Source organism: Hevea brasiliensis, chromosome 14 (assembly GCF_030052815.1).
Source record: "Hevea brasiliensis isolate MT/VB/25A 57/8 chromosome 14, ASM3005281v1, whole genome shotgun sequence".
In the NCBI taxonomy this organism is placed as follows: domain Eukaryota; kingdom Viridiplantae; phylum Streptophyta; class Magnoliopsida; order Malpighiales; family Euphorbiaceae; genus Hevea; species Hevea brasiliensis.
This window is the reverse complement of record NC_079506.1, coordinates 17,850,200-17,866,930: the sequence shown is the minus strand read 5'-3', so window position 1 is coordinate 17,866,930 and position 16,731 is coordinate 17,850,200. Positions and strand designations below refer to the sequence as shown.

At 33.0% G+C, this 16,731-nt stretch overlaps 1 protein-coding gene and 1 non-coding gene across 2 annotated transcripts; one reads left to right on the top strand and one right to left on the bottom strand.

The window, feature by feature from the left end:
- The first annotated feature begins 2,425 nt into the window (after positions 1–2,425).
- On the top strand, positions 2,426–4,552 carry LOC110645216 (L-type lectin-domain containing receptor kinase IX.1). Its single transcript, XM_058134346.1, has one exon. The coding sequence runs from the start codon at positions 2,426–2,428 to the stop codon at positions 4,550–4,552; it is 2,127 nt and encodes a 708-aa protein (XP_057990329.1).
- Positions 4,553–12,538: 7,986 nt separating this feature from the next.
- On the bottom strand, positions 12,539–12,645 carry LOC131173547 (small nucleolar RNA R71). Its single transcript, XR_009143863.1, has one exon. It is a non-coding gene; the product is annotated as a small nucleolar RNA R71 (small nucleolar RNA).
- Positions 12,646–16,731: the final 4,086 nt, after the last annotated feature.

Here is a 16,731-nt window from a genome sequence, read left to right as displayed (position 1 = left end):
ACAAAAATAACAGTTTCCCTCATGTTTCACTTTATTTTTATCATTTCCTTTCCGTTTTACTTTCATATCATTTGTTTATATATATATATATATATATATATATATATATATATATATATATATATATATTCTTTTTGATATTGTGGGAGGAAACTCTGATTGTATCATTTGATGATGATGGTTGCTATACTGAGGAAATCACAGACTTCAGTGGGTATTTATGTCAAGGAAGCAGACAGATATTGTAGAAGCAGTGAAGGTTAGAGAAATAAAAACTCTCTTTCTTTCAGCTTCTAAACTGAATTCAAATGTCCTAGTTGGAATTTCATATGATTGGTTCAAATGTGCTTCCTTGTGATTCATTTTTCCCATTATATCACTCAGTCCTCCTTATGCAATCTGGCAAAATGTAGACTTGTTAAGTTGGAACATATGATTGGTTCAAATGTGCTTCCTTGTGATTCATTTTTCCCATTATATCACTCAGTCCTCCTTGTGCGATCTGGCAAAATGTAGACTTGTTAAGTTGGAACATACACACAACTATTACATAGCGCTGGAAACAACTTGTATGTTCACTTCTTGTACTCTTTGTTGGAAATAAGACATATCTCAACAGTGTCCCCTTGTAAAGTTGTGCCTTCCTTTGTTGGCATTAGTTTAGTTTACTCCTTCCTTTTTCATTGAGATTGTGTCTCAGAACTAGAATTGATTTAGAAAAGTCATAAATCTTTTACATCTACATTGTAGCAATAGATGATGGATTTATTGATCTTAAATTCTCATTTGTTTCCTTTTAGTTTCTCCTGCTCTTCTTTTACTTTCCTTTTTGTATTAATACTTGTTTTTGCGTTATATATTTTCTCTTTATTTGTGACATATTTCCCTTTTCCCCCTCTTATAATCTGCACTTTTTATTTTCTGTCACCTTCTTATGTATGTGTTATGTCTTTTCCTACTTTTTACACTAATCGAAACACACCAGATACTTTAAATAACTTTTCCATATATTTTATTTTTAATTTTATCTTGTTGCATGTTTGCTTTTGCACTCTTCATGAGGAAAGTTTCCATGGCATTTACGACTTGTTATTTAAATTAAGTTTAGCAATGACTATGCTTAGATGCTCTTCTTGCATTATATGCAGGTTAGGCTGTCTTTTCCTTAATTTGTTATTAAATAGTCGCTGGAGAGAAAATTCATGAAACCAAGAGATCTTTCATTCTCTGGAAGAATAATAGTATTAAATAGTTGTTAGATGGCATGTCATTGTGAAAAGGCTTGCATATTATACAGGGGACATAATTGCCTCAACTTTGATTCATAATTTCCATAAGAAACTGCTGTAGAATCTGTACAATTTGCAACATTTTGCATACACTGTTAGAAATTATTGATCCTGAACTTATCTAACAATAAGTTTAATAGTAAGCCACTCAAGAACACTCCTCTATTTTATTATAATCCAATTAAATAGTTTATGAGTGCATCCTAGCTACCTACCTAAATAGATATGTGTCCTAAGATTTAAATTCTACGCGTCAGTTTGTTCTATGAAAAATATTTTTTTTCAAAAATTTTCCCTATTTTCTAGCATTTGGGGTACTTAGAAAAATGAGTTAATGGAAAATATTTAACTACTCAAAGGAAAACTAATACCATTTTTAAGTTTTTCATTTTTTAAACTTTAATAATTTTATTAAAGTGTAAAACACTTATGCATACTTGACATAAACATATACTATTAGTTTAACATTGTAACCAAATAAAGAAAAATATTTTTAAAGAAAATGTTAAAAAATATTTTTTATAAAAAATATTTTTCATATATAAATTATTTTCTGCGAAATAAACAAAGTCTAATTAATAAAATGGAAAGTAATATCACTTGCCAATTAAATCTTTTCTTTTTCCTTTACTTCCAAGTTCTATTATTATTGTTATTATTATTTTTTTAATTGCATACACTTTTTCTCCTGTAAAATTTTAAATTTGCAGGTGCACATATGCCAAAATTTATTAATTTTAAAACAACTCATGGCATAGAGCCAAAATATTGCCTTTTCTAAATTAAATCATTTCTTGCATAAACGAAAATGATCAGATAAACTGCGTACCATCTGTGATAATTTGAATTGATGGAGACAAATACTATATTCTATATGATTAAAATATGCTCAGTAATTACCTAGCAATTTCAATTTGTCGAAATGTGTCATTATCCATGTTTATTATTGTTCTTTTCACTTTCCATTCATTTCCAAGAACCTATTTTAATACCGTGATGGCCACGGCTTTGCCGGTCATCTTGATGCTATATTACACCTTGAAATGTCCTCACTAAGTGTGAACTGCCCAAGCTTCTGTAATGGCTGTGAGAAAATCTTGATATTTTCTTCTCCGTTTACGTCTTATTCTTTTTTAATGATGATTATCGTTCTTTTCTTCTTGACAACACCACTTGTCTCTTCTTTATCATTCAACATTACAAGCTTCGACCCAAGCAACCATGACATAAAGTACGAAGGAGATGCGTCTCCTTTGGATTCTGTCATACAGCTTACTCCAAACCAGCTTTTTCAAACAGGTCATGCAATATATGTGGAACCAATGCATCTCTGGGACAATGCCTCAGGAAGCCTTGCAGACTTCGCCACCAGTTTCTCCTTCTCCATTGATGCACAGAACAATGCTTCACACGCTGATGGGCTTGCATTCTTCATTGTTCCTCCACAATACAGAATGCCTGATGAAAAGCAAGGTAGTGGTATTGGTCTTGCCAGTGGCAACCTGACCTTGAACTCAACAGCAAATCCATTTGTTGCTGTGGAGTTTGATACGTACTACAATCCATGGGATGATATGGATGACGATCATGTAGGTATTGACATCAACTCTTTGAAATCTTTAAAAAGTGTGAAATGGTACAGTAGCGTTATGGATGGGATGGTAATGGACGCTAGAATTAGTTATAATTCTAGTTCCAAGAATCTCTGTGTTAACTTTACAGGAGTTTCAGAAAATATAATAGTTGAACAGAATCTTTGCTGTGAAGTTGATCTAAGGAGATACTTACCTGAATGGGTTATTTTGGGGTTTTCTGCCGCAACTGGGGTGTGTTATGAGTTTCATAGAATTCGTTCATGGTCTTTCGATTCAAATTTTCAAACCCATCAAAACATAACCACTCCCTCTCCTCCACCAATCTTGCCAGCACCCAATTCTCCCAGAAAAGATAAAAGCCAGGCAGGACAAATTGCAGGGGCAGTGATCGGCTCACTCGTTGCTTGTGTTTTGGGTTTGCTTGGTATCCGGTATTACAGGCAGAAGAAGAGGAGCAAAATGAAAGAAGAATATCATTCATCCATCCCTCATTCCATGGGGGGAGTAGAAATAGTTTCCCCCATTGTTGGGAATACAGAGGAAGCAGAAGTTGATTCATTCATTGTGCAATCCCAAGACAATGAATTCAGACGGGTGACTGGAGCCAAGAATATTCCATATGATGTCTTGGTTTGGGCAACCAATAACTTTGATGAGAAAGAGATGCTTGGGAAGGGAGGATTTGGTGCTGTATTCAAGGGATATTTGAAAGATTTGGACATTTTTGTAGCGGTTAAGAGGGTATCAGAGAGCTCAATTCAAGGGATAAAAGAGTATGCAGCTGAGGTAATGATCCTTAGCCAGCTGAGGCACAAAAATTTGGTTCAACTAATTGGTTGGTGCCATGAGAGAAAGGAAATCCTACTTGTTTACGAGTTCTTGGAAAATCGCAGTCTGGATTTCCATCTATTCAACAAGGAAAGCTTGCTGAAATGGGAGCAGAGGTTCAAAATTGCTCAAGGCTTGGCCTCTGGGTTGCATTACCTACACCATGGATGGAGACAAAGACAATGCGTGTTGCATAGAGACATCAAGTCAAGCAACGTGATGTTGGATTCAGATTTCAACCCTATGCTTGGAGATTTCGGGTTAGCTCAGCTTCAGGACCATGACGGGCGGTCTCGAACTTTACAGGGTGGTAGCCATGGATATATTGCTCCTGAATGTTTGGACACAGGAAAGTCGAACAAAGAATCAGATGTCTTCAGCTTTGGCGTTGTGGCCTTGGAGATTGCTTGTGGAAGAAAACCCTTTGTACAAAGGGAAGACGGGAGCCAGGTACATATAGTAAAGTGGGTATGGGAGTACTATGGAAGTGGAAAGCTTCTCAAGGCAGCTGATCAGAAACTCCACGGAGATTTTACAAGGAAACAGATGGAATGTTTGATGACTGTTGGGCTCTGGTGTGCTTACCCAGACTACTCTTTTCGACCGTCAATGACCGAAGTAATTGATGTCCTTAATTTTGCTGCTGCACTTCCTGATCTTCCATCAAAATTTCCAGGGCCAGGACATTGTCTTCATACACAAGCAGGATCGTCGACTATGTCATCTCCTGGTAATGTAACTTTTAGAACAGCTCCAACCCAACATTCGAGCTTCGATTCCCCAACTAATACCTCAAAGTTCACATCTCCTACATCCCCTCTCATTCTGCATGGAGATTGAATATATACTACCCTATGAATTTGTGATTTTCTCAACAATTTTCGTTTTAAGCGTTGTTTGATTTTGCATGTATTGAATTTATACTCTATAGCAGTCTTTGAAATTCAAAGACATTATTAAAACTTCAATGCTTTATTTGGACTCTTTATTTCCTTAGCCATCTTCTTCACCCTTATTAATTATATAGTTATTCTAAAAAGTTAAAAAGTCACTACAATTCATTGTAGGACCTATAATCTCCAAAGGCTCTGCCATTGCTAAGTGTATAGTAGTTATTGAATTTTAATTTATAAACAGATATTATTAGAAAAGTGGCTAAGCGGTAATTTTCGATGGATTTTAATGGAAAGTATTTCAATCAAAATAAAAATTAAGGTTACATGATATAATTTTGATAAAATAAAATGAAATTTAGTAACGAATTCAATACATATCAATTAATTAATTCATGGAAAAGCCATGCCTAATAGGATAATTTTAATTCTAAAATAATATTTAAAATTCAAAAAAAAATTATCTATTTTTTTATTATTTAAAGGTATAAGGAGCAAGGATATGCTTTCAATTTATTAATTTTGAAATTTATTATTTTATAATAAAAGTTACTTGGATGATTATAAGAAAAATAACATTTTTTTTCTTTAATAAACCAAAATTTTATTAATACAAAGAAGGGAATACGAAGGGGAAAAAACCAACAGAAGTGCACTCCAGGACCAGAAAATTCAACCACATATACCTACCTATACTACTAACCTCTGTTGATGAAAAACTTCCTCTAAACTGGAAGCAAACAAATCACCCGTAGCTTGAGTCTGTCTTAATTTAAAGGCATATTATTTGCTTAACAGAAACCCATAACAACACAGAACGGAGAGATAGCTTGCAAAATTATAGGTAAGCAACGAAGTATTCGTCTCGAAAACAGCCTGCTTTCGCCAAATGATCAGCTGAGGAGTTGGCTTCACGAAGATGTGGATGAAGGCAGCCTGTGGCAAAGAGATGGTTTGGTAACTTAGGTTAAGAGTGGAATTAATCCAATTACTTAAATAATTCAAAAATTCTAAAAGGAATTTAAGCTTTAATGGATCTAGATCTTTAATAGCTTTGACCACTCAAGCAATCGTTCATCTTCTACGGGGCTGGCGCCAGCTTGTGACACATTTCTTCCTCTCCAGGATCAGCTGAGTGAACAGGTAAAAGTCTGCAAGGCCTTCATGAAGGTTCTTGATGCTATAGTCCAATGAAGTATCAAACTCCACAGCAACAAATGAATTTGCTGTCCCTTTGAATTTCTGATTTCCACTTGCAAGACTAATAAGACCATTTCCTTGTTTTAAATCATAATTTTGGAAATCCACAGAAAAAGAAAGAAAGAATGCAATCCCATCACTGGATGTATAATTATTTCCCTGTAAATCAATGAGGAAGGTGAAATAGATCGTGAATTGGATAGCAGAATCCCCAGGAAGTGCATCTGGTGCCCGTCCCTTTTCATCTTTACTGGATTCAAAGGAGCTGAAGTTGAATGTTAATGAAGTGGCATGAGAGATTTTTAATATAAACAAGAAAATTATAATCACTACTGAAAAAGATCAAGAGGAAGAAGAGGAGTTTGTTTGCTCTCAATTATTCGAAGGAATATACCAATTCATGTTGCAGGAGTTCGTGATCACCAATGCAGAGAATATACTAAAATAAACCTTTATACTTTGGATGATGGTTTGATATGGTTTTTCATATTTACAAGGTATAGTTTTACATGTTTAGAAAGATTATTCTTAAACAAAAAAAAAAAAAAAAAAAAAAGTTTGGCATGATTTAAAATTTTTAGTTTTTTATTTTATTCTTGCGAAATATATAAGTTTTAATTATATAGCTTTAATGTTATATATTTATAAGGCAGATTTAATAATTAATTAAAAAAATAAAATGCGTCTTTAATTATTATTATTATAATAATATTATTTATAAATTAATATTTTATTTATATATATAAAAATTTTAAACTATATATTTATATATTTAAAATAGCAATAAAGGGTATTTTAATAATTTTTATGTTTATTTTGCCATATCATATTATCTAACAAAATAAAAGAAAGTTGTTAAACCATCATGTACTATACTATTTTTCTAAATATGTTAATAATAAAAACCATACTACACAATACAATATGATACGATATGATACATTAATAGATCACGCTATACTCAATCCAACAGGAGGTTAGACTGAGAAATGAGAGGTATAATTAAATTTATTTTTAGATTTTTTTTTTTTTGTAAATTAAGTGGAGATCCAATATATCGGATAACAATTAATAGATTTTGTGACCGGAGGTGGCATCTCTCTTAAGTAAATTATCTTAACATAGGTAGTTCTGTCGAAACCTCCTCAGACCAACAAGGCTATCATTGATTAGCAAGTTAATTTTCAGATTGATATATATACTTCTATCATCATGAATGGAATTTTATTTTCTTTTAAGAAAACCTATCCCTTAGAAATTTATTGATAATTATAAATTTATTTAAACAGAATTCTATTGAAACAAACTAAATTAAAGTTCATTAAAAGAATTGTTTTGAAAGGGATGCTCCATATAATCGTTTCATTAATAAATCGTTTCAATCTATTTTTCTCTTGAAATTGACAGATTTAGATGCTTCATCAAGAATAAACAATATATATATATATATATATATATATATAAAATCGAAATAAGAAATTTCTTTCCAATGTAAAAATAAATAAATAAGCAAATGATATAAAAAAAATAATTAAATGCACAAGAAATTGTCATTGTCGCGGATAGGATCTGAAAAATTTTATATATAGTTTACTTTTGAAAAAAAAAAAAGTAAATTCATTCAATCAATTAAATTTAAATAAAAAGGAGGGACAAAAATCCCACTCCTTTAAATCAGATTGAGAATGAATTGAAGTAGCCAGCAAATGAGTGACAGTATTTGCCGATCTCCTAGCAAAAATACATGTGATATAAGAATAAACATAAGGCCTATTAAAAGTTTGCCATGTGTCAAGAATGGGTAAATCGTACTAATTATCTTTTAACTTATATAGTTATTTTATTTTATTTACTTAATTTTAATTTAATAAAATAAAATCTCTCAACTTTAAATTTGATTTAAAAAAAAAGTTTCCCTGACTTGAGTAGGTTTTTAGATAAAAAAAGATTAAAATTATCCTTTATCTTCTTTTCCTTCTTTTTCTTTTTCTTATCTTCATAATTAAATTAATTAATAATTATTATCAATAAAATTATCTTAATGCATCTAAATTTATTAAGAAAATTACATATGTTATTTATTATTAATCAAATTTTAATTTGCTGCAACATAAATAATAATAAATTTTCAATTTTAAAATAATATTTTATCAATATTTTAGTTTTTTATATAATAATAATAATAATAATAATAATAATTTATAGATTTATTTAGTATTAATTAAAAAAAAAACTTAGAAACTTATTATTACAAGTTAAAGAGATTTTTCTTAAAGAAAATTAAAGTTAAAGAATTTTATTTAAATAAATTAAAATTACATAATTAAAATGAATAATTATCTAAATTGAGCAACGGTTAATCCAATTTACCCATAAAAAATATTAAAGATGAACGTACCAGCATCAGAAGTGAGCGTGGCGTATCTAGAGGCACAAAGAGTACGAAACAGTCATGCAAAAATACCTCACAATCATGAGCTTATATATATATATATATATATATGACCTTACGAGCTATCTTCAACAAGCAATCGGAATTGGAAAAGTTATACAATGACACCAATTTTACAACGATTTAATAGTAACCATTAATTGTAGTGAGTCTTATATAAATCTCATTGTTGATCTCATGTAACTCAAAATGAGTATTGATTTTGATGATAACAAAACTCAATTAAAATCTATCTAACTCAAATTTAAGTGATGTGTAGATTCCTTCTTCTATTCATGAAAGAAATCTTAAGGTTGCATCTAAGGAGGAAAGACACTCAAATACATTCCAAAGATGAGTCCAAGTTGAGAAAGAATAAGATTATGAAAGCTAAGACTCGAAGTGAATGTATGAAAGTCATAGAGTTAGGAATTGAGTCTTAGAACTTGTGTAAAAAGAATAAATGAAAATTTTAGTCAATTGGAGCTCAAAAATCTTTCTTTTAATTATTTTATAAAATTTTCTTTCATCATGACCTTGAATATTTTTATTGGAATATATATTTCTTTTAAGGTCTAAATCAAATCTTTTAAAAAGATTAAAAATTTGAAACAGGCATCTGGTAAATTAGTTTGCTAACTTGTTTGCTAAAATTATAGTTTGCTAATGTTATCAAAATTTCATTAGTTTGCTAAATGATCAGAGTTATTCTACTTCGTGCAAAAAGATAAAATAACGGCTAATTTGTCCAGAACAGAGTATGTAACGTTCCAACAAGGTTTCAAACAGTTTAAAATTATTTGGGACTATAAATACACTTTTTTTACTTCATTTTAAATAATGAAAGTCTACAATTGTACTTCAATCTTGATTTTTTATTTATTGCTTTTATTCAAGAGGCTTTAAGTGTTTGAGCTACCATTGACAAATTAACTCATCTCTTCTTTATAGTTTGATTTGTATTGTGTGAGAGTGAGTGTTGAAATATTAAATTGCATTTAAAAGAGGTTGTACAAGCACCTTTTGAAGCTTGTGAGTGTGAGTGCTTAGGATAGCACTTGTTAGGGTTTCAAGCTACTTTGGTAAAAACTTGGTGTTGAAAAATTTGTAAAGGATTTTTGGTTTCTTGCCTTTAAAAGAGCAAATAGTGGAGTGAAGGCTCAAAGAGGGTTCTTTGAGAGAGTGGATGTAGGCTAGTTAAGCCGAACCACTATAAAAATTCTTGTGTTTGATTTCTCTAACCCTAACCTCTTTACTTTTGTGTAATTTAATATCTATGCATAATATTAAATGTTGATTGAATAGATTGAGTTGATATACTTGAAGATATATTGAGTAGGTTGAGAAATTAGTTGAATATTTTATGATGCATGTTATGTCAAAAATTGTTATAAATATTGATTAAGGCTTGAATTGCAATTTAGAGACACATTCTTGAAACACATATCACTTTCACTATATATAGGAGCACCTAGTTGAACAAAGTGATAATTTTTATTAGGTTATAAACAAGGACTAAAAAATTATTTAAGTCCAATTCACCCCTCTCTTGAACTATTTTGGGACAACACTTACTATGATCAATTATTATAATTAAATCGCTAGCTACACGTACAGTGGTTGTACAAGATAAAAATTCCTAGAATTGACAATATGAATCGCCTTTGTGATGGGATCCCTAGCATTTAATGACTTGCAGTAACATTAAACATGCCAGAACCCTTAAGAAGATTTTTCTGACATAACTAGTCTACAAAAAGTCTAAGACATGGCTAATTTTCATGATAATCTATACCCACTTATCTAAAAGGGAAAATCACCTTATGGCTGTAATTACCTGCATATTCACCGATAATTCATCCACTTGCACTCATTATTGTAGGTGGCATATTTTAATTGAGTGAACCCTTCAATATAAACACCACTAATATCAAGTATAAGACATTTGATGCATACATTTTGCATAATCATTTAGGTTTAATTTCATAACCATTTTATTTGATTATTAGTCACTTTTAGCTAATTTCATTAGTTATTTAGTTAGTTTTTCATAATTGTCAATTTTGGATTAATTTGTAAATTTTACTTTGTTTTGTAGGAAAAATGGTGTTTTTGAAGGACTAAAAAGAAATTTTGCCATTGAGGAGTGATCTCTACAGCCAAAGATGTCAAAAAAACAAGTTTTCAAGTTGAAATATGCATTGGCCAAATTGCGCATAACTTGCCGCATAAGTCATGCAGATCTGCATAAGGAGAAGAATCACTGTTCCAATACCTGCCGAATTGTGCATAAGGAGAGTGCATGGCTTATGCAGATTCACGCCCCCTTATGCAATCTCACGGAATTGTGCATAACCTATGCACCTGGTCATGCAGTTTTGCATAAGTGAACCAGAAACCAGCCGAAACTTGCATAAGGGACTGCATGACTTATGCAGTCCACTTATGCAGTCCCACAAAGATTTCATTAATGAGCTGGCAGAAGATTCTTCCTGAAAATCTCTCCTAAAACACACCATTTTAGGGCTCCATGTCAAAAAATGTTATAAATAGTCTCATTTCCCATTTTAGAAGGGGAGCAGAAGAAGAAAAGGAAGAAAAGGGAAGGAAAGGCAGCAGCTGAAGAGTCACAATCATTTTTCACACCATTTCCAATCAGATTTGGAGATTTCTTTCTTTTCTTACATTTTTTCTACATTTCTAGTGTTGAGCTTTTTGTTTCTTAGCTTTGATTAAAGCTTTATTTCCATTTAAACTTAGAATATCTTGTAAGCATTATGGATAGTGAGTAGTTTAATTTGATTCTGGAGTAAGGGATGTAATATTTGAGATATTTTGTGGATTTTGATTGGGTAATCCATATTTTGTGGTCTTAATGAGTTTTATTCATTTCTTGTATGCTTAATGACATGCTTAGTGTAGGATCCCATTAAGTGATGTTCTTAATCCATGGTTGAGGCACCGAAAGGAGAAGGCCTTGTGATAGATAATCAAGAAATTGGAATTAATTAACTTAGATCTAGAAATAGACTAAGGATTAAGAGGACTCACAGATTAATTAAAGAACCTAATGGGTCTTAATTAACTCTAACTCCACGAAAGTAGAATTAGATTGATTAAGGCACTCTTTGTCTCACTTGAAAGGGTATTCAAAGGATTTAAGAATTAATCTCCTTAAAACCCGTAAGTTCCACAAGATTGGATAACCAATTTGAAATCCCAAAATAGCCCGAATATGAAATCCCGAACTCCGGAATCGCCTTTTTATAATTGTTAATTTCTAATCAAACTTAATTGCTTGCCATTTTAAATTTTGCCATATTTCAACTTGCTTATTTCAAATTGATGCAATTTTAGTTTAATTAATACATTGTTGGATAGATTATTAATTTTGCACATATAGATTTCATACTCAAATACCCATCAATTTATTTCTTTAATTTCAAAAATAGTTCAATTTAGTCAACTTTTTATATCAAAAATTCAATCATTAACACAACTCCTCGTGGGAACGATATCTTTTTTATATTACTTGTACGACCCGTGCACTTGCGGTTGGGCCACATCAAGTTTTTGGCGCCGTTGCCGGGGAGTTGTTTGTTTAAGATTGAATTCTTGATTATTTTAGTTATTTATAGTTTTATCTTTGTTATCTTTTCATTTTGTGTTTGTTTGTTCTTTTTCAGGTACTCTTAATCTTTTATGAGAAGAGCTAGAAACACAAGTGACACATCCTTATTGTTTAATCCTGAAATTGAGAAATTTTGTAAAGCCAACAAGAAAGAAACCAGAAAAAGGAAAGAAGCATTGAGAGAAACTGAATTAGAAGCAGACATGGCTGATGAAAGAATTAGAATTGGTGGCGGTAATGCTGGAAATGGTCGAAACAATGAAAATGTAGCCCAAGGTGAAGAGGTTGTAAATGCTAATGTACCTAGGGGAAGTATGATGGATCATGCTTTTCCTCGTTTTGATGACTAGAGAGAGAGCATAGCAAGACCAAGAATTGATGCAAATAGTTACAAGATGGATTTTGGGGTTCTTCAAATGATTCAAAATTTCCAATTTGGGGGACATCCTTCTGAAAATCCACACACACATCTAAAGAAGTTTGCTATGATCTGTGACATGTAAAAACAACCTGGAGTGTCTGATGATGCAGCAAGATTGAAGCTATTCCCGTTCTCTTTGAAAGATAGAGCACTGGATTGGCTTGATTCTTTACCTCACAACTCCATTACAAATTGGGAGCAACTTACTGATGCATTTCTTTCACAATATTTTCCACCTGGAAAAACTCAAGAATTGAGGAATCAAATGACAGCTTTCAGACCAAGAGAAGATGAAACTCTTTATGAGTCATGGATGAGATGGAAGGAATTAGAGAGACAATGCCCACATCATGCCATTCCAAAATGGATGATAAACCAGAATTTTTACACAAATGTCACTCCTGCAATTAGAGGGATTATTGATGCTCAAACAGGAGGAGAATTTATTATGAAGCATGAAGATGAAGCTTATGAGCTATTGGAGAAAATTGCAAAGAATACTCATCTTTGGAGTAGTCCAAGAGGACCAGCTCCAACTCAAAAAGGCAAGCTGCTGGAATGTATGACCTTGATCCGTTCAACATGATTAATGCAAAGTTTGATGCACTTACAAATGTCTTGGCTAAGAAGATGGAAGATTTGAGTATGTTGGTTAGTTCATCATCATCATCTGGAAGTTCACAACAAGTTGCTTATGCAGAAGGAACTACCAGCTGTGGAGTAGACTATGGAGAGCAAGCTGCATATGTTGGTAACTATGGAAACAAACAAATGGGGAATCCTTACTCTCAAACTTATATTCCAACTTGGAGGAATCATCCCAACTTTTCATGGGGAAATCAGCAAAGTAAAGTTCCAAATCAGAATTTTCAACCACAACAGCAACAAGGAATCCCATATTAGCAAAATAGGCAACCATTGCCTAATTTTCAGCAAAGAAATATGAATCCTGCACCTCCACCAAAACAGCAAGAACAAAGTTCCACCACAGAAGCTTTATTGCAACAGATTCTTGCTTAACCAAACTAAGCATGATGAGGAGATGAGAGAGATGAAAGCAAGGCTAGAACAGATGCAAACACATAACAGAATGCTGGAAAATCAGATTGCACAACAAGCATCTTCCTCAAGTATCAAGTCTTTTGGAAAACTTCCAAGTCAACCAGAAAACCCAAGAGAGCAGTGTCAAGCTATTACTTTAAGAAGTGGGAAAGTTGTAAATAATGAGAAGAGTGAAAATAGTGAGAAGAGAGAAAATGAGAAAGAAATTGATGAGAATGAAAAACAAGAGAGTGAAAAACAAGGGAGTGCAGAAAAATGTAAAGAGAAAATTGAAGAGAAGGAAGAGAAGTATATACCTCCAGAGCCCTACAAGCCACAACTTCCCTTTCCACAAAGATTTCAAAAAGCCAAGCTTGATAAGCAATTTGGGAAGTTTTTAGAGGTTTTGAAGAAGCTATACATAAATGTGCCTTTTATTGATGCTCTTCACAAATGCCCTCTTATGCAAAATTCTTGAAAGAAATTCTCTCAAATAAGAGGAAACTTGAAGACCATGAGACTGTAGCTTTGACAGAAGAATGTAGTGCTATCCTCCAAAGGAAACTTCCTCCAAAGCTCAAGGATCCAGGGAGTTTTTCAATTCCATGTCACATTGGGGAATCATGTTCTACAAAAGCTTTATGTGATTTAGGGGCTAGTGTTAGCCTTATGCCCCTCTCCATTTATGAGAAGCTCAATATGGGAGATCTTAAGCCAACCCACATTTCTCTCCAGTTAGCTGACAGATCAATTAAGTATCCTGAAGGGATTTTGGAGAATGTGCCTCTAAAGGTTGGGAAGTTCTATATACCTGTTGACTTTGTCATCTTGGACATGGAAGAAGATTCTAATATCCCAATCATCTTTGGAAGACCCTTTCTAGCTACAGCAGGAGCATTGATTGATGTTAAGGGAGAAAAATTGACTCTTAGAGTTGGTGAAGATCAATTGGTTTTCAACATTAATAGCACTATGAAGAAGCATCATTCTGAAGCTGATACTTGTTTGAGAATTGATATCATTGATGAGCTGGTTGAAGAACACTTCAGAAAGAAATATCCAGAAGATCCACTTGAAAATTGTTTGGTTCATGGAGGAGGCATAGACTATGACAACCCTCATGTGGCTGCATATGCTCAACATTTAGAGGGTAGTCCACCATTCATTTCTGCTCCAGTTTTTCAATTCACACAAAAGGAAAAAGTCGAATCTAAGCAACCATCATTCAAGGAAGAAGATGCACCTAAGGTAGAACTTAAGCAACTTCCTTCTCAGCTCAGGTATGAATTTCTTGGCACTAATAACACTTATCCAGTAATTGTAAATGCAAACTTAAGTACCTTAGAGGCTGTTAAGTTGTTAAGAGTGTTGAGGCAATTTAGGAAAGTTTTAGGATATACCATAGATGACATTAAGGGAATAAGCCCACACTTTTGCATGCATAGAATTATTTTGGAAGAAAATTGTAAGCCATCTATTGAACATCAGAGGAGGTTGAACCCAAATATGAAAGAAGTTGTTAAAAAGGAAATTTTGAAGTTGCCTGAGATTTTGAACTTACATTTTCTCTCTAACTAAATCACGAAAGAAACTGATTCTGGGATCTTTGCGCTACCACTCAAAGCTATTCAGTCATTTTGGGTAATCGATTTAGAGCATTTGCTCCCAACCGAGATTGATTGACAAATTTTGAGAAAGGATAGCTTGGTGTCGGCCAAAGACTCGCCTCGCACGTATCCATTTGCAAGCATCTTTATCAGTCACGTAGGTTTATTCAAACTGCAAGAACTATACAACGATTAGAAATTGAATAACAAGCATAATATGAGAAATTAAAAAAAAAAAAGATTTGTTCATCTACAAACATCTTCATCTCAATGTACTTTGTGAGCTACTTCATCATTCAGAACCCCCCAAATGCAAGAATGTTCTAAGGAATTTACCATATCAAAATGCCTCCACCCATAAACTCTGGTGTTTGTCTACATTCAAACTAATTCCTACCAAATTTACAATCAGTTATCATGAGCAGAAAAGTAACTAAATCGAAATTTAAATAAAACCAAATACAACCACAGATTTCCACTCCATGATATAATTACTAGAACCAAATTACCGCGAAAAGAAAACCAATTGTCGTACATTCTCCCCACAATTTTACCACAACTCCACAAAGCCTATAGAGAAAAACAATCATCATTTACCCGCCAAAACTTCTGCATATCTCCCATAGCCCAAAACGTTTCATTAAAAAAAAAAAAAAACGAAACGCACGTGTGCTTTAGGGCCTTGGAATTCCCAAGTCCCAACACAAGGAAAACGACACTGTTTCCCTAGTAGCAGAATGAGAATGATAAATGAAAGCAGAAGCACAATTCAAGGGAAGAATAACACCACCAAATTGAAAATTTACAATGCTGTTGGTTCGTCGACGAGACAAGTTGAGTTACAGAGAGACGACGGATAAGGAATAGTAATTACCGACAAAATCGACAACCAATTTAAAAAAGCCCTAAAAAGAAGAGAGAGGAGAAGTAGAATTAAAAGAAGGGTTTAAGGATAGAAAGAGACCTGCGGAGAATTTTGGGTTCGGCTGAAGAACTATTTCAGGTTTGGATTAGGATATATGCTGTTTTACGTATATATATATATATATATATTCTCTGTCCCTCCTTTTTCGCTATCTGTGTCTGTGGCGGTGGGCCAGACTTTTTATTCTATTTTTAATAATCCGCATTCCCGTGGAAAAGGTTGATGGGTGGAACCCGTTACCGCCAGCCCAAAGGCCCAGTGACTTGGATTTCTTTAAAGGAGAAATTATAACGGGATCTGATGGATGGTCCAAATTTACATACATGGGGGACCCACCCTCGTCACACGACTTGCGTGAGTCCAGTACATGTTGTCCCAAAAAAGGGTGGAATGACAGTGGTCAAAAATGAAAATAATGAATTAATTCCCACCAGAACAGTGACTAGTTGGCGAATGTGCATAGATTACAGAAAATTAAATATAGCCACTAGAAAAGATCATTTTCCACTTCCCTTCATTGATCAAATGTTAGAAAGACTGGCTATGCATTCTTATTTTTGCTATTTAGATGGATATTCAGTTTTTTTTAAAATCCCTATCCATCTAAATGATCAAGAGAAAACCACTTTTACTTGTTCATATGGAACCTTTGCTTATAGGAGGATGCCATTTGGGTTGTGTAATGCACCAGCCACTTTTCAAAGGTGCATGATGGCAATCTTCTCAGATTTCATTGAAGATATAATGGAGGTTTTTATGGATGACTTTTCTGTTTATGGATCTTTATTTGACATATGCTTGGCTAACCTTTCTAAAGTTTTGCAGCGATGTGCAGATACTGACCTTGTGTTAAACTGGGAAAAGTGACAT

Bases quoted from the DNA above. Each gene is read 5' to 3' on its own strand.
- LOC110645216 (XM_058134346.1), top strand. From the start codon at position 2,426: ATGATGATTATCGTTCTTTTCTTCTTGACAACACCACTTGTCTCTTCT.